The sequence below is a fragment of the Neolamprologus multifasciatus genome, chromosome 4 (genome assembly GCF_963576455.1).
Source record: "Neolamprologus multifasciatus chromosome 4, fNeoMul1.2, whole genome shotgun sequence".
NCBI lineage: Eukaryota > Metazoa > Chordata > Actinopteri > Cichliformes > Cichlidae > Neolamprologus > Neolamprologus multifasciatus.
Window position 1 is genome coordinate 11,891,397 of NC_140442.1, and position 21,039 is coordinate 11,912,435.

The 21,039-nt window shown below is 40.6% G+C and overlaps 6 protein-coding genes across 7 annotated transcripts; 4 read left to right on the forward strand and 2 right to left on the reverse strand.

Moving 5' to 3' along the window:
* Positions 1–225: 225 nt before the first annotated feature.
* On the reverse strand, positions 226–2,733 carry pgls (6-phosphogluconolactonase). The gene is made up of 5 exons (XM_085157354.1): positions 2,470–2,733; positions 2,274–2,381; positions 2,093–2,194; positions 1,263–1,403; positions 226–503 (listed from the first exon to the last, which is right to left on the reverse strand). Exons 1-5 carry the CDS (start codon positions 2,731–2,733, stop codon positions 357–359), a joined length of 762 nt encoding a protein of 253 aa, XP_085013480.1. The 3' UTR covers positions 226–356.
* On the forward strand, positions 2,669–5,433 carry LOC146519906 (uncharacterized). The gene is made up of 5 exons (XM_085157340.1): positions 2,669–2,762; positions 3,416–3,925; positions 4,020–4,092; positions 4,192–4,294; positions 4,494–5,433. The coding sequence occupies exons 2-5, from the start codon at positions 3,630–3,632 to the stop codon at positions 5,180–5,182; spliced, it is 1,161 nt and encodes a 386-aa protein (XP_085013466.1). The 5' UTR covers positions 2,669–2,762; positions 3,416–3,629; the 3' UTR covers positions 5,183–5,433.
* Positions 5,434–6,726: 1,293 nt separating this feature from the next.
* On the forward strand, positions 6,727–9,123 carry LOC146519907 (uncharacterized). The gene is made up of 4 exons (XM_085157339.1): positions 6,727–7,138; positions 7,329–7,465; positions 7,573–7,678; positions 7,765–9,123. The coding sequence occupies exons 1-4, from the start codon at positions 6,868–6,870 to the stop codon at positions 8,457–8,459; spliced, it is 1,209 nt and encodes a 402-aa protein (XP_085013465.1). The 5' UTR covers positions 6,727–6,867; the 3' UTR covers positions 8,460–9,123.
* Positions 9,124–9,369: 246 nt separating this feature from the next.
* Positions 9,370–11,715, reverse strand: LOC146519908 (uncharacterized). 2 transcript variants are annotated; one of them, XM_085157330.1, is made up of 4 exons: positions 11,291–11,715; positions 11,067–11,185; positions 10,547–10,652; positions 9,370–10,446 (listed from the first exon to the last, which is right to left on the reverse strand). In XM_085157330.1, the coding sequence occupies exons 1-4, from the start codon at positions 11,565–11,567 to the stop codon at positions 9,560–9,562; spliced, it is 1,389 nt and encodes a 462-aa protein (XP_085013456.1). In that variant the 5' UTR covers positions 11,568–11,715; the 3' UTR covers positions 9,370–9,559. The 2 variants fall into 2 exon arrangements, with proteins under 2 accessions (XP_085013456.1, XP_085013455.1); XM_085157329.1 differs by having other exon boundaries at positions 9,370–10,449.
* Positions 11,716–11,774: 59 nt separating this feature from the next.
* vac14 (vac14 homolog (S. cerevisiae)) lies at positions 11,775–15,093 on the forward strand. Its single transcript, XM_085157319.1, has one exon. The coding sequence runs from the start codon at positions 11,925–11,927 to the stop codon at positions 14,295–14,297; it is 2,373 nt and encodes a 790-aa protein (XP_085013445.1). The 5' UTR covers positions 11,775–11,924; the 3' UTR covers positions 14,298–15,093.
* Positions 15,094–17,423: 2,330 nt separating this feature from the next.
* On the forward strand, positions 17,424–20,402 carry trim35-13 (tripartite motif containing 35-13). Its single transcript, XM_085157328.1, has 6 exons — positions 17,424–17,831; positions 18,741–18,836; positions 18,934–19,164; positions 19,261–19,283; positions 19,354–19,472; positions 19,562–20,402. The coding sequence occupies exons 1-6, from the start codon at positions 17,424–17,426 to the stop codon at positions 20,098–20,100; spliced, it is 1,416 nt and encodes a 471-aa protein (XP_085013454.1). The 3' UTR covers positions 20,101–20,402.
* Positions 20,403–21,039: the final 637 nt, after the last annotated feature.

Genomic DNA, 21,039 nt, shown 5'->3' on the forward strand with positions numbered 1-21,039 from the left:
AAGAAAAAGATATTTTTAAATACACAAGTTAACCTCTATGTTTTTTAATCAAAATTATATTCTGTATACCCATTGCAATGTTCACCACACTACAGTTGAATATACTGCTGAACAACTGAATGGAGTTTCTAGTGTCTGAACATGCACTGTTACACTCATGAATCATGAGCAAAAAAAACACGAAGCAGAGCTTAAAGTTTAATAAAGGTACCATGACACTACCCCACAGTCACCCCCTCCCAACACACACACACACAGACGTGCACACGCAAACAAACATTTCACTGATTGAGGAATGTCCTGCACTATTTTCCAGACTCTTCATTGAGCTCCCTGCATTTATTAGTCAGGCAGACCTACAGCTTGGCTCCTGAGCCTGGCCTCTCTACCTGGATAGTTAAAGAGGCAGCTGCTGGTTCATCAACAAGCCAGAACAGCTCGCCCTTAGTTGGGACAACTCGTGCTGCTGGAAACGGTGAAGCTTCTCCATCCTCCAACACTTCCTGCAAATAAAAATAGAGAAATTAATGTGTTACAATAGCACAAACACAAAACTATAAAGCATGAGGTTATTACAGTTTAGTGTTTTCTAATTAGTGTTTTTTTTTTATTTCATTTTGACTTTTTGTTTTTAAATTCAGTTTCAGTTAATTTTCAGATTTTTTCTATTTCTGTTCATTTTTTATTCTTTGAAAATATTTTAGTTTAGTTTTTATTAGTTTAAGGTTAACTTTTTTAATTATTATTTTATGGATTGTATATTGTTGGGCGTTTGTCAACAAAAACACACAACTGTTTGAAAACATCCAGAGTCTCAATAAACATGATAATCAGAGCCTCGTCAACAAGTTGTAATTAAATTTTTACTAAACTAACAAATACTAAAAACTTGCCTCTATATTTTTATTTAATTTGTTAGTTTTAAAGTTTGCAGGAGTTGTTTCAGATGTTTTGAAAAATCTAGTTTTCACATCTAGTTTTAGATCACTGTATAAAAATATAATAAATGAATAAATGCAATGATTTCTGCTCAAAGTCACATATTTGGCTTATTTAGTCCCATCAGTGTTTCTTCTGGCCCCAGTCCTCCTTTCAACTATAAATATTGAGTCACATGACCTGACCAAATTACCCTCGTTTCTTGGTGCGTCTCATTTTTGTCTCATCAGTGTCAAAGTTTATTTATTGCGTTATGGAAATAGTAGGGTGTTAAGATTCAGAATTTGAGATGTGTATGTTCAGCAGACGCCCCTAAGTGTTACCTTCAAAACGGGTGCTTTGCTTCCTCCTGTTGATATAAAAGCCACACAACGTGCAGAGTTCACCACTGGGAAAGTCATAGTTACACGCTGTGGCGGTGGTTTGGGAGAGTCGCTGATAGGAGCCACAATCTTCTTGGTTTCCTGAATATGGGGTGCACCCAAAGGCAATAATTAATCATTGCACCAAAAGTGACAATATGAGAACCAAAAGCGTATAATTTTAAACTAGCAAATATGAAGGCTCAGTTTCTCAGACATGGATTAAGCTAAAAAGCTTTTTTTTCTCCACTGGAGCTGAACACGAAGCTTAATACATGTCTGGGAAACTGGATAATGTAACGTGAGACAGATCTTTTTCAGACTTCTAACAAGGATAACTATGAAGACCATAAAATCCAAACTGCGCTGTCATAAAACCCAGTGATTATCCGTGCATTGTCGAGAGAGTGACTGGAAAACTGCAGGGAGAAGACATTGTTTTCTTAGAGTAGCTAATTAGGAAACCACATCCAAAAGCAAACTCAGGCATTCTTCCACAAATACTGTGCCAGAGTTCAGTCAAATGTGCTTGACATGCCTTTTATACAAAATAACGGAGAGATAATATTTAGATTTGAAGAATGCCCAAAATGCATTTTAAGAGCATGGAACATTGTTTTTAGGATCACAATGACATATTGTGTTACAAAATAAAACATATTTTGAATGAACTATAAATGATTCCTTTCTAAAAAAGCTGTAATTTTGTATCTGCACTCATTCTTTTTCATAATAATTCAACATAGATCTATTGTAGAAGACAACTGTTCATTAGAATAAGAGCCCCTCACCTCCAGAAGAGGGTGGTCTGGGAAAAGAGAACAGGTGTGTCCATCAGGCCCCATTCCCAACAGCAATAGGTCAAACACAGGGAAGTCATCATCTGGGAAGACCTGTGTGTTTTAACAGCGAAAATAATGATGTAAAAATTCTGCAGACACTAAAATCTAAAAGCCTGTGATTGCTGTGTACCTCTTTCAGTTTACGCGTGTAATCCTCAGCGCACTCGTTCACTGGCAGAGAACAGTCGATCGTCAAGATCCCACTTTCGGGGATGTTGATCTTGGAAAATAACTGACTCTGCAAAAAGATGAAAAGGTCTGCAGTTTATCCAACTGTAACAGAGCAACATACATTTATGTTAACACAAACACCAATTCAAAGAAACCTTGTACAGCCCGTAGGTGCTCTCTGGATCGTCAAAGGAAACCAGGCGCTCGTCGCAGAAACCGACCAACCACTTGCTGCAGTCCAGCTCTGACAGGGCAAGCAGCTCTTTGCTAAGCATGGACACAAGGCTTCCTCCAGAGAGTCCCAGAGTGAACCTGCCATGAGAGCCGATGGCCTTCTCAGCCCGTGAAGTCACCAGCTGGGCCAGGACTGGACCGAGCTCTGCTGATGAGGGGAAGACCAGGACTCTCTTTCCAGCCATGACTACACTCTGTGAGAAGGACTGACAAAGTAAGAGAGAAGAAAAGTGAACAACATATAAGGAAGTCAGTTACCAAACAGTTTTGCAAGTCATCATGCTATCTCTGTAAATGTGATTTACTCAGTCGTTTAATTTAATTTATTTTTAATTTTACACTGTTGTGAAGCTGTTATTTTTGCACTACTTTGACCAAACTTAATTGGCTTGTCTTGTGATTAGACCACTCAAAAAAAAGAAAATAAAAAGAAAGCCATTAACGCAAGAGCAACAAAGCATCGCATCTTAAACCAACCAGCCTCGCAGGGCAACCTTTACCTCTACAAGTTCCCTCATAGTGACATTCATTTACCTTGTAGTTGGAATCTGTGAGGCAGATTATCGTGAGGATTTTCAGTTGGCAAATGGGCAAATGTAATTCACCACACTGCTTCCTGAAGCGAGTTTTCACCCACCAATCACATTCCGATTGATAACGTGCTGCATTCTGGTTAGCGTAGTCCCGAACAACAACCACGACGTCAAAGGCGTTAAAAAGTAAACGTAGGTTGCAATGAGCAAATCGCCGCGGAAGCTGTGGTAACTTTTACAGATCAACAATCATCCCTGATGTCAAAGCAGGACTCTTTGTCAACATTAGCGCTAATTTTAAAGTTTTGTGTGTAATTGCAATGTTTCCTCCCAGCCGACAGATGGAAACACTGAACCCACTTCAGCCCCACTCGAGTTTTGGAGCGACACTCACACGCATCTCGAAGGCATGCACATGCAGCTTTTCTCCTGCATTACATTTCAACAACATTTTTGCTGTGGCCATTAAGACCCCGTGACAGCGTCAGGTCGTTCGCGTGAAACTACTGGACCGTGACGGGAAAGCCAAAACAAAACAAACAGAAATCATGTCGACAGTCTTCTCTTTCCAGACACAGCTCGTCTCCATCATGGATGCGTTATCCAAAACAGCTGTAATGGAAATAAGCAAACTGGTCGAAATCGAGTCAAAGATGCTCAAGATCGAGATAACTCGCGGGCGCAACGAAATCGCCTCGCTTACAGAGAAACTACAGCTGATGGAGAAGCTGCTTTATATGGCACAGGGGGGCAGGCAGGATACGACAGAAGTCAGCTTAGTTGGAAGGGACGGTTTAGAAAACGGAGTACTGGAGACTGAAAGGACAAGACTTGAAATTAAAAGGTAGGTATGTTGCTTTGTATGTATATTATGGAACGTAGCTGATTGCTGTGTTCTCCTTGCTTGGTGTGTTTAATCTCAGTGTTTTGCATCCTAGTGAAAGCCCGTGGGAAAGTTTTTCTTCTGAGACTGGCAGTTTGCATCAAGGTGAAGAGTATGCTGTAACAGAAGTAAGTCTGCAATAACCAGCCATTTATTTCTTGTTATCATAGCTGATTACTCTGTGGCTGATATTTATAACCAATGCCCTTTCCCCCCTGTCTTATCAGCTTCCAAACCAACCCAAAGAGCACCCGGAACTGGTAGTGGTGAAAGAGGAGCCATGTGAGGTGGACAATGGAAACACTCAACAAGACAGGACAGCTGAAAACAGTGACTATAAATTTGCTTATTATGTCGGATTGCACAGCTGTATGTGAAATTCACGAGGACTTTCAGTAACCATGCTGGATTTGACTTTTCTGCTCATCATAGTTGTACTAAATTGTCATAACTGTTAAACCTTCTATCATCAAGGTCATTTCTACAAAAAGAAAATCTGAATTTTAACTTTTACGTCTACTTTCAACAGGAAGAGAAACAGTCACAGACACCCAGAAGGCTCCAAATGTGATGCAGCGTCCCAAACACATTGCAGACCACCAGCAGCCACTGTTTACTGATAGCTTTGTGCCTCTAAGCTCCCTGCCATCTCGCAGTGAAACATTGAGGGGGGAAACGCACTGGAACCCACAGCTTACACCTGCCGACACAACCCTAGAAGTTGGGAAAAGCTTGGCTCAAAATATAACCTCCCAAAGCTTAAGTGTGCTCAGAAATATGAAGCTTCATAACTTGAGGAACTCAACCACTAAGAGGTTTGGCTGCTTGCAGTGTGGCAAGAGCTTCAGATGCTTTAGTCAGCTTGAAATACACCAGAGAAGCCATACTGGGGAGAAGCCATTCAGATGCACACTATGCGGAAAGCGATACGCACAGAAAGGACACCTGTATACACATCAGCGTACGCACACTGGGGAGAAGCCGTATCGTTGTCCTGTTTGTGGAAAGGGCTTTATTCAGAAATGCACACTCGATATGCATCAGCGTACACACACTGGAGAAAAACCCTTTGTTTGTATCAAATGTGGCAAAGGCTTTACAAAGAACTGCAATCTGAAAAAACACCTCGCAGTACATCTTGATCCTACTTCGAATGTATATGGTAGTGACTCCAGTGCACCAACATTTAGTGGGACATTTGTAAATGGAACCTCTTAAGACATCAATCATATGTAACATCTGTAGTTTTTGTTCTGGAAAATAAAGTTATATTTGTTCCAGAGTTGAGTTTTTGATGCTTGCTTTTCAAATGGTTTAATATTTTGGATGCATTTACTGTGTGTGTGTGTGTGTGTGTTTTGTTTTAAAAAAAATTACTCTAAGTTACACAGTTGCATATTTACATTTTTAAGTCAGGGAAACACAAGTAAAGCATTTGGCAGCATTTTCCTTGGGCTGGCATTACTTGAGATGGTTCAGACGCACAACAGAAATTTGTGACTTGTCCATACCCATCTGAGATTGTGGGCTTAATGTGATGTTTATATTAGTTAATTAAATTAGCTATACAGATATATACAATGTGTACGCTATATAATAACTATATGCGGTGAAGAAATGGTTAGCAATGTTGACTCAGAGTAAGAAGGTTCCTGGATAGCTGGGGCCTTTCCCTGAGGAGTTTACGTGTTCTCCCTGTACTTGGATGGTTCCCAGGTGCTCCGCCTTCATCCCACAGTTCAAAGTTGTGCATATAAGGCACGGATGTGAATCTGTGGTGACTGACTGCCTTTCTGGTAGCTCTTACTGTGATCGACTTGTGAGCTGTCCACACCTATTGTCCTGTCTTAGCTGGAATAGAGACCTCTATGACCCTTGGCTGGACAAGAGGTTAAGAAAATTGATGAATGGAACTATCGTACACATATCAATATTTTTTTTTATCCACAGATTATTTAACTTCAGTTTGTCAACCTGTTAAGGGCACTCCCTTGACAGGTTGACACTCTTTTGCAAGATTAAAAAGGGGCTAGAAACCTGTTCATGCACACATTCAAAACTATGACCATTAAGGTCACCCATGCATGTCTCTGGATGGTGGGAGGAAGCCAGAGTACTCGGAGACCAGAGAAGCACAGGAAGAACATTGCTATCCAGTGGACCACTGTGCCATCTATATCACCCATTCACAAAACAATCATATTTAACAGAAAATATTCTTAAGCTTAAAAAATTCTGAATTAAGGATTTTAAAGTACTTCATTGTTACCACTAGAGGGATATGATTCTAATAGAGTGATTTAAAAAGCCATATCAATGAAACTATTATCATCCCAGTTTCTACTATTAACTAACATTCACAAAATTAATGAATGAATGTTCTTCATAGTGATACTCATTTTGCTGAAAGTCACACCGATACTTATCATGCTGGCAACAAAGTTGTGTTGCAGATTTTAACAGTGACCGAGAGAGGGCGCTCAACATTACTGTGTATATTCTAAATAAGTACAGACGCTGTGAGAATAAAATAAAAAGATACATTTATACTTTGCTCGTTGTATGTAAATTCACAGTGGTTCCTTGCCATCGCAGGGCTGTGAATTGCACGGACAGTGTGGTGGAGAGGTTGGCAATAAGGTGTGATTTTAAAGAGATGTCTTTATTTCCACATATATTGTTATAATAGGGAGATAAAACATCTGTGCAGGCAGAAAACATATTCTAATGTTGCGTTGAATTTTCCACTGTGTTGTCTTCAGCAGCTTGGGGGTGGGGGCGAAGAAAGCGTGTTCCCACAATTCCTTGCGGCACAGCTGTACATTTCATATTTGATTAAAGGAGCTGCGTTCCTACGCTGAGAATCGTTTCAATATTTCCAAATACTGAGCCTCGCTGACGAAATGATGTGCGACACCACAAACCGCAGTTTTAGGACGCAGCTGGCCGTTATTCTGGATAAGCTAACAAAGGCGGCTCTGGTTGAAATAGGCAACCTGGCTGATGAGTGCTCCTCCGTCCTTCACACCGAGATATCCCTGCACAAGACGGAGAACGAGGCGCTGAAGAAGAGGTGCTACTCTTTGGAGGTCCAGCTGAGAGCAGCGAGGGAGGCACAGGCGTACCCCGAACATGTCAACAACAGCGTCAGTCGCCGGGATCGGCACCCTGCAGGTAAGAAATCGGTGCAGACTGGTACATACCAGGGGGCTTCCACATCCTGCATGATATTTATAGTATGGGGCTAGAATTACAGTGGACCGAATAGCTTTATTGCATATAATCTCTTCTGAGATTCTGCTCTGCATACTGGTGATCATCATTCTCCAGCAAGTCCCAATGTTGCATGTTTCTCTTCTTCCAGAACAGCACCAACCTGCTCCAGCCATTGATGGAGTTTTTGGGAAGGACTGGTGCATGGACTTGTGGAGAGAAGAGAAGCTGCCCTCTCAAAGACGAGAACCAGTGGAAACTGCCGCTACAACCAGCATGGGAGCTGCGGTTGGTGAATCAGTTGCAGTCTGGGTTTAACTTTTGTATTTGTAACAAGCAGCAAACTAGCTGAATGATTGCTGTGTTCATAGCTACTTGTCATTTCTTGTTGGTAGGCAATCAATATGATGGAAAGAGAACCTGATCTGATTTTTGTCAAGGAGGAGATGTATGATGATTATCCCATTGGACAGCAGAGGAGGCTCACAGACAACAGAAAAAGTAAGTGCATATTAAAAAGACACCAAACGCAAGTCAATCCTGTCCTGTGTGTGTGTATTGGTTTACAGTGGCTCTCTTTTTAACAGTTGTTGGGATGTTTGAAGAGGACAGCATGCTTCAAAGATCTGTTGATGATCTCCAACTTCACTCGGGGGAATTGAACAACTTCTCTATGACGACTGACAGTGAAATACAGCAACGCGCACAGCCGACAATTATGGACAAATTAATAGACGATGCGGCGATGGGTGCTCTGATTGACAACACAAATCCTCCTTCAGTTGCCACAGAATACTCAGACTATACGAACAGTATTCACATGAACGCAACCAAAGAACTCAACCTTCAGGAAAAACCGGTGAAGCCAACCAAACAGTTTGAGTGTTTATTTTGTGGAAAAATATTCAACTATTTAAGCAGCCTGAAAGTCCACATTAGGCGACACTCAGGCGAGAAGCCCTTCAGCTGCCCAGTGTGCGGAAAGAGGTTTGCACAGAAGACGTACCTGAAACTGCACCAACGTGTGCACTCGGGTGAAAAGCCGTACAGCTGTCCAGACTGTGGAAAAAGTTTTTCTCAGAAAAGCTCTTTGAATATACATATCCGGACACACACGGGTGTAAAGCCTTATAGCTGTGTGGATTGTGGGAAATGTTACGCGTACAAGTATGGTTTAAATCACCACCAGTGTTTCAATTTGTCGGTCAAACCAGAAGCTTTTGACAGAAGTGCTCTCAGTATCACCCACAGTTGCTCATCATCTGCCAACATGTCCATATAACCCTCAACGTGGTTTAAAAACATTATAAAGATTTGAAATACTTGTTCTATTACAAAACCAACTTTAATGCCCATGTGGTTACCATTGCTTTTAGCTTTGTTACAAATGCAAATTCAGCAACAGCCAACAACAGTATGGGAAATACGTGTCCTTTTTTAAATGAGCCATTAGACTGATGGGATTCATTTTGACTGGTTGGAGTCCCCAAGACATTTCACATCACGCTTAACAAGGAAATTATCAAAAATGAGAGAGAACTTCTGATCCATGATGAAAAAACAAAAACAAAAAAAAAGCTTCGCTGGCTTCTCATCCATGCACGTGTAACATGTTTAAATACCTCATGTTTCAGATCACAAAAGGCTTGCCCAAGCTGGCGGAAAAATAATTACTTTAGGCAGGTTCTCCATGATTTGCACATGTGTAGCATAAACCTTCAAACTACCTCTTCACATCAAAATAGAAGTAGATTAAATCAGTTTGTGTCATGTTTTATATTCCACATATGCCTAGACTTATTTTTAGGCAACATACATTGTTTCTTTGAAAAAAATGTTATTGATATTTAAAAAAAAATGCTTGTTTGTCATATAATATTTGAATGAATTTCAAAAAGTTTTAAGATTAAGTAGTGTTACTGTTTGAAATAAATATTTATATTGTGTCGAACTGTCTTAATGTCCAAACTGAGATTTACAAATGTTCCTGTAATAATTGCCCTGAACAGTCTACGCTGACCCAGCTCAGTGAATTATATTTACCAAAGAAAAATCTGTTCCTGAAACTCCTCCCCTTTGTACTCACATGCATGTTCATCGTTATAAATCTTGTTACTAAAACTGACAAATTTGTGAGTTTTGAACAAAAAAAGCAACTTTAAAAAGTAAAAAAAATGTAAGAAATTATATCATAATGTAAACATTTGCATTTTATTTGTAAAGTCAAAACACCAAACTACTAAAATATTTTTCTTCCATACAAGAGTTTTTAAGCACAACACTACAGACTACAATTTATTACAGACATAACATTAACTATCATTTTGCTAAGGTTTTAAAACCGTAGAAGAGGCGTCAAAGTTGATAAGTTACTTCAGTCTGTTACTGACTGATTGCTGCTATCATGTTCTTCACGTGTCTCCTAGGTATGGGCCTCTCGCCTACAACCTCTCGATTTATATGTGCCATTAAATGATGGTTGAGGTTCACCTTCTGCGTGAAGGATTTCCCACATTTAACACAGCGGAACGGTCTCTCGCCCGTATGGATGCGCAGATGACACTTCAGATTGCCTTTCTGGGTAAACCCTTTCCCACATAAGCTGCACCTGTGGGGTTTCTCACCTGTGTGGACAACGTAGTGAATCCTCAGAGCCGATGGGTTGGCAAAGCTCTTCCCGCACAACTCGCACGACTTACTGATTCTGTGAGATGGAACTGGAGGCAGGCAGCTGTGTGAGTTTAACTTGTTCCTGTGCGGGAAGTGTTGCTTACAGATGCTGCAAAAGTTTGACTTGTGTGACTTCATGTGGTGTGTTAGAGTGCCCTTGTGAAAGAATGTCCTGTTACATATTTGACAAGTAAATCTCTCTCTGTTTTGATTTCTGGAAGTTTTTGTGATGCGCACATTAACGTCATCGTGAGACTCTTTATCCACAGCAGAGTCTTTTTCTGTACTGTCTACTGGCATTGTTTGCTGCTCGTCATGGCTGGGCCCAACTTCAGTAGTGTTTACTGCTGGTTCCTGCTGACTTTCCTGAACAAACTGAACATCATCATCATCGTTGTCATCCTCTTCGATTGGAATGATATGAGTGCTGAAAGCTTCTTCTGTATCATTGATGGATACCACCTGCACAGATGGTTCTTCAATACCACCCAACGATACCTGTTCCCCATCTTGATCAAAAGACAGACTGCAAGTGCTACCATCGAACGTGTAACCAGTAGAAAGTTGCTCTGATTCCTCAGCCATGCTGTCGTCATGTTCTGCTGCACAAAAGCAAAAATTCAAACACTGAAAAAGCTACTAAAGCTGCTGCATCTGCAGGGTATATTCCCCTGGCTAAGTTCTTCTTCCCTCACTTACCTTCTGTGCTGAGCATTTCCTGCTGGCAGCTACTGACAGCATCCCCCTCGTAGTGTTCCTCTTTGATCTCAGTCACAGTTATTTGGTCAGATAGTGCTGTCACAGACTACAAAACAGAAACATCCGATCCTAAATTGTAGTTTAATACAGCAATGTTTTGTAACAGTAATGGTTTGTCAGTTGTAACTAATGATGAAATGATCAGCAGCAAATTTTGATATAAAAGCAAAACAAAAAGATGCTGTGGAAGATGTGCATGTGTTTTGATTTTTTTAATATCATAAATATTCCATATTATTCCAAATGAATTGTTTGGCATTACTTTGTTTACATTTTATTATTAATCACATTTAAAATAAGGTCTGCTTTTCAATGTGCATAAGCAGAATGTGTGTACCCTGGTAATCAGTATTCTATATTAAACCATTTCTATATTCTGTCCGTCTGGAAACTCTGTTATAAAATGCTCATAGGCATAAAGACAGCAAATACGTCATACCCGAGTCTAACTTGCTCTCACCTTATCAGGGGACTGTGGTGAGTCTGTGTATCTCTGCAGACTGTACGGGTCTCTGTCTTTCCATAGATTCATGCACCAATCTTTTCCAAAGATCCCCTCTATGGTGGGAGGCCCAGGCACTAAAGAAAAGTCAAACAATAAAAGCATGAAATAAACACACAACGAAATACAAAAGTGATGGCGATCACGAAATCAGATTTGCTTTTGCGAATAAATTCAGCTACCAGCAGCATCCTCGTCTCTGAAGCACACAGTTTGCACACCCACATTGCGATAACTTTTGCACAAACTAGGGGCGTCGCTTCTCACTATAGTCAGCTTGCACTCCAGGCTGTTTACTTTCTCTGCCAGGGCTGAATTTGCAAACAGGAGCCGAGACAGCTCCTGCCGCAGCTCAGCCGAGTCTTCGTCCACAAGTTTGCAGACCTGGCTCAAAGCAGACCTGGCCATCGTCTCCATGATGGACGAGAGCTGCGAGTGAAAAGAGCGGCGGCTCGCCATGGCTGCTGATTGTGGCTACGACACAAACAGCTCAAAGAAAGTATGCTTAAAATCCAACGTGCGAAGTCGTTAGCTAGCAAAGAAAACGAAAACGCTCATTGGCTGAACACGTAACTAATCAAGCTAATCTGAGGTAACGATACACACAAAGCGGGACCCAAATAAATGTTGCAACTGTGACGTATTTCCGGTGGATGTAACCGGTCAGCTGCGTTGTATTAGAAAGCTTCCTGGTTTAGCAAATGAAAGCAGAAGCAGCTGACTATCTCTTCATCAAATTAATTAAATGCAATACGTTTCCTCGCATATCGACGCAGATTTGAGCAGACCGGATCCGGGACCAACGCAGCTGCGAAAATGAACACGGAGAAAGACTTTTCGCCGTTGACGCCCAACATCGTCAGGGCTCTGAATGATAAACTGTACGAAAAGAGGAAAGTCGCAGCTCTAGAGATCGAGAAGCTGGTGCGGGAGTTTGTGGCTCAGAACAACGCCACTCAAATCAGACATGTGATCCAGATTTTAGCCTCGGAGTTTGCCCTCTCTCAACACCCGCACAGCCGGAAAGGGGGTCTCATTGGACTGGCAGCTTGCTCCATCGCCCTCGGAAAAGAGTCGGGTCTGTATCTGAAGGAGCTCATTGAGCCTGTACTCACGTGTTTCAATGACTCAGACAGCCGCTTGCGCTACTACGCCTGTGAGGCCCTCTATAACATAGTCAAAGTGGCCAGGGGAGCTGTGCTGCCCCACTTCAACCTGCTTTTTGATGGTCTCAGCAAACTTGCAGCAGATCCTGACCCAAATGTAAAAAGTGGATCTGAACTCCTGGATAGACTACTGAAAGACATTGTCACCGAAAGCAACAGTTTTGACTTAGTGGCATTTGTTCCACTGTTGAGAGAGAGAATCTACTCCAACAATCAGTATGCCAGGCAGTTTATAATTTCTTGGATTCATGTTCTGGAGTCTGTGCCAGACATCCACCTGTTAGACTATCTCCCTGAGATCTTGGATGGGCTCTTCCAGATCATGGGTGACAATAGCAAAGAGATTAGAAAGACCTGCGAGGTGGTGCTTGGAGAGTTTCTAAAGGAGATTAAGAAGATTCCCTCTACTGTGAAGTTTGCTGAGATGGCCAACATATTGGTTATCCACTGCCAGGCTGCAGATGAGACCAAATTAACAAATGATCTGATCCAGCTGACAGCTATGACATGGATGAGGGAGTTCATCCAGCTTGCGGGCAGAGTGATGCTTCCGTACTCTTCTGGCATCCTGACTGCAGTGCTCCCTTGCCTTTCCTATGATGACAGAAAGAAGAATACTAAAGAGGCTGCTAGTGCTTGTAATTACAGTCTAATGAAACTGGTCACTCCTGAGGATGATGAGGAAGAGGAGGAGGAAAGGCGTGAAAGCACAGGGTCACCATCTAAGGAAAATGACAAGCCCAAAACAGAGACAGACAGCAATGATATGCTGAATGCATCTCAGGAGTCTGTTGGTTTCAGTAATATCAGTTTCTTCACTCCACCAAGTGCTGATAGGCCTCAAGTAACTCTGGACCTGGATGGCATTGTTCAGGTGTTGGACCGCCACCTTCACGACTCCTCCACTGGCATGATGACCCGCATAGCTGTGCTTAAATGGCTTTATCACCTCTACATCAAGACACCACGCAAAATGTTCCGCCACACAGACAGTCTCTTTCCCATGCTCCTGAAAACTCTGTCCGATGAGTCCGATGAGGTCATACTGAAAGATCTGGAGGTCTTAGCTGAGATAGCATCATCCCCTGCTGGCCAAACAGACCAAAATTTGTCCTGTGACAACACTGACAATAAGGTGGTGCTCAAGGTGCCAGAGGATGTGAAGCCTGCACAGCAGTCCAGCACAGGATCCAAGGGGGTGGACTCATCCCCCTCCACTCCCAGTATGAACTCTTATTTTTACAAGTTCATGATCAACCTGCTCAAGCGTTTCAGTCTGGAGAGAAAGCTTTTGGAGAACAGAGGAGCTTTCATCATCAGACAGTTGTGTCTGTTGCTTCATGCAGAGAACATCTTCCACTCCATGGCTGACATCCTGTTGAAGGAGGAGGACCTTAAATTTGCATCCACCATGGTTCAGACACTCAACACTATCCTGCTCACCTCAGCTGAGCTCTTTGAGTTGCGCAACCAGCTGAAAGACCTGCGCACTCAGGAGAGCTGTGCTTTGTTTTGCTGCCTGTATCGTTCCTGGTGCCACAACCCTGTGGCGACCGTTTCACTTTGTTTCCTCACGCAGAACTACAAGCATGCCTATGATTTGATCCAAAAGTTTGGAAATCTCGAGGTTACAGTTGACTTCCTGATGGAGGTCGACAAGCTTGTACAGCTTATAGAAAGCCCCATTTTTACATACTTGCGTCTGCAGCTCCTCGATGTGGAGAACAACCCATACCTGATAAAGGCACTGTACGGTCTGCTGATGCTGCTGCCCCAGAGCCAGGCCTTTCAACTGCTCTCCCACCGCTTGAGTTGTGTTCCCAATCCAGAGCTCATGAGGACTGTAGATGAATCCAAGTATATGGACTCTAAACAGCACGTGGCTTCCAGACGTGCCTCTCACACTCAGGTGGATTACAGTGAGCTGCTCCAGCATTTTGAACGTGTCCAGAGCAAGCACCTTGAGGTACGACACCAGCGCTCTGGGCGTTCCTCTGATCACCATGACAGGAAGCTGATGTGAAGTTATTATACCAGAGTAGGATGAGATTTAAAAAACAAATATCAAGGAGTGAAATAATAATATGGTTGTAAGATGAGAACTCTTACTGAAGCCAAATAGTATAACAATAGTAAGTAAAATTTTAAGTGTTTGCTAATGAAATACTAGGTAAAAATAAATCAAATAATCAGAATATGTATTTAATACATTACACTACAAGGCAAATTAATATTTAATTTCTTCTGTGTAAATTTAGTATGGAAAATGTACATAGTTGCTCATAACTCATCTAATATTGGTCATATTAGGCAATATCTTGAGTTCCCATTATGCCCTGTCAGTTTGTTTTTCTTTTTAACGGTAAATTAAACATTCGCAATGTTTCGTGTTAAACTGACAATCATTTACTTTAATCATTTATTCTAGAGTTAAATGGTGCACAAGTAATTCACCATGTAATTCAATTTCCATGTGAGCCACTGTATTTCTGTGGTATACTTTGTTTAGTAGTACTACTAGAGTTTATGTTCAGTTTGGCCTTAACCTCACTTTAGCCAGAAAAGAAATCTCTTTAAGATTGACTGCGCTAAAGTAAGACTTCAAACTTGAAGGAGCTGATGAATGGTATATGCTGTTGGTAAACCCATGTATGGGCTGTTGTTTTGTTTCACAACAACTTACTTACACACTTTGAGCATTTAATTCTTTTGCTTTTTTTGTACAGTGTCTGTTCTGCTTACTCATCAATGCTTTCTTTGTCTTTGCACATTTGTCATTCCAATGTGAAAATGATTAAAGTGGACCATGTGATTCGAAACATTTCAGTGTTGTTTTTAAAATGTCTTAAAATAACAAATAATTACTATATTGTTAATAGTCAGACATTTTCTTTTAGAAAGTTAAGCCAACTTTTGCACCATATTATCAGTATTTAAATTATGTTTGAAGAGAAGGAGTTCTCAGTTTTTGTCACATTGGGACACTGACTGGGAGTTATTCTGTCATAATAGGCTGTTAATAGTAAAAACAACAACAACAAAAATCCCCTCTCGCCCCTGCTGGCGGTCAATCCTTCAAGATCATGTCCTCTACCAGAGGCCTGGGAGCTTGAGGGTCCTGTGCAGTCTCTTAGCTGTTCCTAGCTCCGCTCTCTTCTTAACAGAGATCTTAGATGTTGTTCCTGGGATCTGTCATATAAAACAGAAAATCCTTCTTTTTTGTTTTGTGTCAAAGAATTTATATGTGAATTTATAAACAGTCTAGTGTTAACATTACATTACATAACATTACATATATTACATACTTGTTACTATCATAAGTATTATTATTGCTATTACTATTACTATTATTATTTTAGACTTGGTTAATTGCTTTCCTCACTGGCCTGTAAGTGTATTGTTAATACCAAACCTTTTCTAGGATCTCACTTACATAAGGAATTCCTTAATTATTCCCAATGTTAATTAATTCTTCTACCAGAAAATGTATTTTAGTGCTGATCTTTGTACTTGAAAGAGGGAGTGACAGAATACACACTGGACAGGTTACCAATCTATTGTAGGGTCACCTAAAAACAGTTTTCACTTAATAATTATAATCATCGTGGCTCATACTTTGTCTTTTTTCATCACATACATACAAGAGGAATATTTTCACTTGTGTTCTTTAAATTTTACATTAGCCTAGCTTGAAACCTTCCTTTAATATGTGTTAATTTGTGGTGAAACTAAAGGCTCTGGGACTCTCCCACTCTATTTGGCTACAAGGGGATACTTATTTATATGTAATACATGCACAGTGATACAGATCTTTTTGGTACTGAGTTAAATTTCCAAATGGTGGATGATTGCTGCTGCAATGTATGTGGAAAAGCCTTCTTGACTAAAAGTGTCCTCTCTATTTTAAAGACACTCGGCTTCACACATCCATAGTGGCAAGCACATGGTGACAGATTTTTTTCCCACTCTATCAGGAGATCAGAAGTGAACTGTAATACCTACAAACCTCATCATGTGACTAAACACACAAATCCACAGAGCAAAGCAGCAATTATGTGCTTTCCTAATTATTTTGATCTCATCCATTTAGAAACCATTTACAAGTCAGTATCACTGTAAACAGCTGAAACATGATTACAGAGCAAACTCTCACATGATTGTAGTGTTCATATATATGCAGTATGTGTTTGTTTAGGTTTGTTAGCTCTTGTGTTGCTATTAGTGTCTGAACTGCTACCCTGGCTCTGGCATGAGCACAAATCAAATTTTCACTTTTGCATCTCAACAAGAAGGAAGGCAGCTAAAAATAAAATTAACCCACTTTATTTAATGTTCATGACCAGATTAATCTCAAAGTTCACACGGTTTGCTTAGATGTGTTAGGAGGCTTTTTAGGCAAAGGTGGACATAAAAAAGAAGCAACATCTTTTTCACTCCATCACTAATATAATAATTGGACTACAAATTCCTAAGAAATCCCTGTGCCGTTTTCCCATCAACACACTCAACCTAATTTGGGGTGGGTTGATTGTAATAATTAGAAACAGGTCAGCTTGCTTTTATAGATGTTTAAAATGGACAAATCCACCGTCATGACCACCATGTGACTGTTTGCACACCTTTTTTGAAATATAAGGACTACCATAAGGGATATGGAAAAGTGATGTGTCACTTCCTAAAAGCCTCATGTCCAAAGCTAAACTTAACAGAGAAAAATGTTCCAGTGGTGATGACTTCTTTCTATTTATACTCCCACCCTGAGTCTTATTTTGGACATTGTTTCTTAGTCACCTCTTTTATTACACACAGACTTCAGAAACTTCTCAAATAACAAGAGGCGATAATAACATAAGTGTAATGAGAAGATCGCTGAGGGTGCAGCTACTCTATCATCACTATTCTCCCTTCTGTCATCCCTAGGATTATATTATTTGTGTACATCTGAATAGATAAAATCTCTTTGATAAAGCGATGTTTTTTTCTCAGGGGTGGTGTTTATTTGAGAAAGCGCAATCTGCATGCACAACACAACACAGCATGCCTGTGTGAGCTGAGATATTAACACTTATTAATAAGGCTAAGAAGTAGCCGTCCAGCACATGGGAGTGGCTTTGGATCCTGTCATATCATCAAAGCTCTGTGTAGAAGAATGGCCACCAGACGTGCTCATACTGAGGATGACCTTTCCTGCCCAGTGTGTGGACATATTCTAAGTCAGCCTGTGGTGCTCACTTGCAGACACAAATTCTGTAAAGCCTGTCTGAAGGACAGCTGGGACACACAAGACAGTGGGGATTCACATTCACACTACTGTCCTCTTTGCTGGCGCCGTTCCTCTATGGATCAAATAGTCGTGAGCACTGTGCTCGAGAAGGCCTGTGAATCCTTCAAGAAGGACAGAAGCAAGAATGACCCAGAGGCTTGCAAAGAGCATGGAGAAAAGCTCACACTCTTCTGTGTGGAAGACTTAGAGCCAATTTGTGGTCTATGTGGGAAAGCAGCTGCACACTCTGGGCACCGGCTTTATGCCATCGGGGAAGGTGCCCATGACTGCAAGGTAAGCATGTTAAGGTCACAGGGATACTCAGACCATTTACTTTTTGCAAACAGAAGTTGCACGGTTTAATTAGATCTCCTTATCTTAAACATAAATAAATTTGCACAAAACAATCTCTATCTGCAAATGATGCAATGGATAATGAAAAAAATGTTTGTTGATGTATCAGCCACAGTGTTTGCAAGGTAAATTACATGTCAATGACTACAACCTAAGATTAACAATAGTAAGGTTAAGCCTGTGTAATTAAGGATATGTTGACAGTCCTGAATAGTCTGAGAGACAATATTTCAGAAGTCAGCCTCAAATACTGTTTATCATTTTATAAACAGGTGATGCATCATGTTGCACCCAAACTGTATTTTAATTGAAATCTTGTCAAAAAAAAGTTTTTTCATTACTTATGACTTTACTCTTCTGAACTTCTTTTGTATTTCTCAGAGTCTGATATGCTGATACATTATGTGTGAAGCTTTTTTTCTGGCAGTGTTCATTAACATTCTATTAATAGATTTATATATTTGGTTTACTGTTGCTATTGCTGTGCTAAAAGAACTGAAACTTGACTCCCACACGGTTTCTCTGACGCCACATTAACTCTGCTCATGCCTTCTTCTGCCTGGTCTCAAGACCAGTAAACATTTAATACTTATCTGGAAAATAAAACTATAGGAGCCTATATTATACTCCTGTTTGGATGCTTGATTTTGTTTGTGTCACCAGATAAAAAGATATTTGTCTCTTAAAACCAATGCTGATGTAATGTGCAGCTTTGCACTGACATGGAATGCTGCCATGAAGGGTATGCAGCAGCTGAAAGCCCCACATTGTGCTGGCAGCTTGGCCACCTGCCAGAGTGACCTTGTTTTAAAGAGTTGATGGCCTGTCTTTTTTTCTTTTTTTTTAAAGGAGGAACTAAAGAGTGCACTCTTACCATTGAAAGAGAAATTACAGCTGTACAAGAAGACAAAAATGGTCTGTGAGGAAATGGCAGAACATGCCAAGGTACTGTCAGTTCCATCAGTTCCAAATGTTGCTTTGGACTTCAAAAAGAGCCAAGGTGCGGAAGCAATGATTACTCATCAATCATGTGTCTTTCCAGAACCAAGCTGAACAGACTGAAACACAGATCAAAGAGGAATTTGAAGCCCTTCACCATTTCCTTAAAGAGCAGGAGGCTGCCAGACTTTCAGATTTAAAGGCTGAGGAGGATCAGAAGAACTTAATGATTAACCAGACGATTGAAGAGATCAACGGTGAAATGGCATCTCTTTCCAACACCATCAAATTAGTTGAACAGGAGATGTCAACTCAAGATATCCCATTTCTTAAGGTAGACCAGATCAATTAGAACAGCAAGCTGACTGTAATGTTTTTATATATTTGAAAGTATCATTTGATAAATGATCCTCTTTATTTTTACTTTCAGAAATACAAGGAAACAATAAGGAGGTAAGTGCTACCACATCCACTTCAGCTTATTAACAATATTCATAAATTAACTGCTCGAGTATCTTTTCAGAACCTGGCAAAGTTCTCCCGATCCACAAATGGTATCTAGTGCTCTGATTGATGTGGCCAAGCACTTGGGCTCTCTGAAATATAAAGTGTGGGAGAAGATGAAGAGGATAGTCAAATACAGTGAGTTTCACACACAGAATTTGTTTACCAGTTTTACTGTTATGCTTTTATGCCTATCACAGCACCAACTTCTTACTTATTTCCCGAAGCTCCTGTGATTCTGGATCCGAACACAGCAGCTAGCTGCTTCATCATCTCCGAGGATCTCACAGTTGTGCAGAACTCTACCCAGATTTTCAAGCTCCCAGACAACCCAGAACGTTTTGACATCAGTGCTGAGATGCTGGCTGCTGAGGGCTATTCCTCTGGACGCCATAGTTGGGATGTAGAGGTGAATGACAACACCTACTGGGTGGTCGGGGTAGCCAGTGAGTCAATCAACAGGAAGGGTAAACACATTCTAACACCAGCAGAGGGATTCTGGACTATAAGGTTTCGCAATGGAGAGCATAAAGCCTGCACAGCACCGTGGGAGCCGCTCAACATGACCAAGAAGCCGGATGTGATAAGAGTGGTTTTAGACATGGACAGAGGCAAGGTGACCTTTTACGACCCTAGACAGAGAACACCCCTCTACACCTTCACAGATGTTGTCACGCCTAGAGCCTTTCCTTACTTTTGCACTGCTTGCAAAGAGCATCCACTGAAAATTCTACCCTCACGGATATCCTTATCAACAGAACAGTAAATCAACTTGAAGACATTATGAAATTGTTCTGTAAACTCTGTGGCTCTTCATAATAATCCAGGTTACAGTAGGATATTAAAGTAACCTTTAATTGCTTTAAACAGACACAGATTAAAATCTTTCATTTGAGTTAAAATTTTTTTCCAACAGATCCACAATTGTGAATATCTTCCCAAGCTTTACAACTACATCTTACAACAGTAATGAGATTTTTTTACACAATAACAGTTACTATATGTGACCTAGTATTGTATGATGAAAATATCACTTCTGTGATTTTGACACACAGTTAAGCTCATATTTTTAAAAAAAAGTCATTAAATACAGATCTTAGTTTCTTAGTTTCATAAAAGGCACATAAAACAGCAATGCTGGCATATTTGTAAACAAGTGTCCTCAGAAGTTCAGATTTGACAAGTGGGATTAGTTTCCCATTGCAATAAAAATGTCAAAGATAAAATGTCAAGGGTTAGTGTTCAAGCTAGTAGCCACATACACTGCATGTTGAACTCTGGTCTCTTAGCCTCATTCATACACACAGCAATAACACTAAACTATTGTTTAAACCTATACAGAATTAATCTTGCAGCACAGCTTATAAACAGGTAGATACCATGTAACAAAGTTTAACCTGACTACCCTTTTTTCCTACTCACATTAATGTAAGATTTCTACTCCACTTTATGATGATGATGCTCAGATTTTAAAAATGGACAAAGATGCTATTAAAGGGAATAAATGCCCACACATCATGTTCTGGTGTGTTACTTATACAGTGTTAAAACATCATCTGTTACAGTACTCTCTCCATGTCGGAAGCCCGCTCACTCTCTTCCCTGCAACTGTGGTACATCAAGGCTGAGTGATGCACACACTTCTTTATCCATATATTACTCATTCTCTGAAAAGTAGCTGTTTAAGTAAGGGTCCCTGACTGCC

What these genes read in the sequence shown, in the direction of transcription:
- LOC146519908 (XM_085157329.1), bottom strand. Translation starts at nt 11,567, where the DNA reads ATGGCGAGCCGCCGCTCTTTTCACTCGCAGCTCTCGTCCATCATGGAG. An exon ending in CAGAGACGAGGATGCTGCTG is followed by an intron (nt 11,186 to 11,290) that starts GTAGCTGAATTT and finishes ACTTTTCTTTAG; the next exon opens with TGCCTGGGCCTCCCACCATA. An exon ending in CACCACAGTCCCCTGATAAG is followed by an intron (nt 10,653 to 11,066) that starts GTGAGAGCAAGT and finishes TCTGTTTTGTAG; the next exon opens with TCTGTGACAGCACTATCTGA.
- trim35-13 (XM_085157328.1), top strand. Translation starts at nt 17,424, where the DNA reads ATGGCCACCAGACGTGCTCATACTGAGGATGACCTTTCCTGCCCAGTG. An exon ending in AAGATATCCCATTTCTTAAG is followed by an intron (nt 19,165 to 19,260) that starts GTAGACCAGATC and finishes TTTTACTTTCAG; the next exon opens with AAATACAAGGAAACAATAAG. An exon ending in TACAAGGAAACAATAAGGAG is followed by an intron (nt 19,284 to 19,353) that starts GTAAGTGCTACC and finishes GTATCTTTTCAG; the next exon opens with AACCTGGCAAAGTTCTCCCG.
- pgls (XM_085157354.1), bottom strand. Translation starts at nt 2,733, where the DNA reads ATGGCTGGAAAGAGAGTCCTGGTCTTCCCCTCATCAGCAGAGCTCGGT. An exon ending in GCACCTACGGGCTGTACAAG is followed by an intron (nt 2,382 to 2,469) that starts GTTTCTTTGAAT and finishes ATCTTTTTGCAG; the next exon opens with AGTCAGTTATTTTCCAAGAT. An exon ending in CAGACCACCCTCTTCTGGAG is followed by an intron (nt 1,404 to 2,092) that starts GTGAGGGGCTCT and finishes CCCCATATTCAG; the next exon opens with GAAACCAAGAAGATTGTGGC.
- LOC146519907 (XM_085157339.1), top strand. Translation starts at nt 6,868, where the DNA reads ATGATGTGCGACACCACAAACCGCAGTTTTAGGACGCAGCTGGCCGTT. An exon ending in CAACCAGCATGGGAGCTGCG is followed by an intron (nt 7,466 to 7,572) that starts GTTGGTGAATCA and finishes TCTTGTTGGTAG; the next exon opens with GCAATCAATATGATGGAAAG. An exon ending in GCTCACAGACAACAGAAAAA is followed by an intron (nt 7,679 to 7,764) that starts GTAAGTGCATAT and finishes TCTTTTTAACAG; the next exon opens with TTGTTGGGATGTTTGAAGAG.
- vac14 (XM_085157319.1), top strand. Translation starts at nt 11,925, where the DNA reads ATGAACACGGAGAAAGACTTTTCGCCGTTGACGCCCAACATCGTCAGG.
- LOC146519906 (XM_085157340.1), top strand. Translation starts at nt 3,630, where the DNA reads ATGTCGACAGTCTTCTCTTTCCAGACACAGCTCGTCTCCATCATGGAT. An exon ending in ACAAGACTTGAAATTAAAAG is followed by an intron (nt 3,926 to 4,019) that starts GTAGGTATGTTG and finishes TTTGCATCCTAG; the next exon opens with TGAAAGCCCGTGGGAAAGTT. An exon ending in AGACAGGACAGCTGAAAACA is followed by an intron (nt 4,295 to 4,493) that starts GTGACTATAAAT and finishes TACTTTCAACAG; the next exon opens with GAAGAGAAACAGTCACAGAC.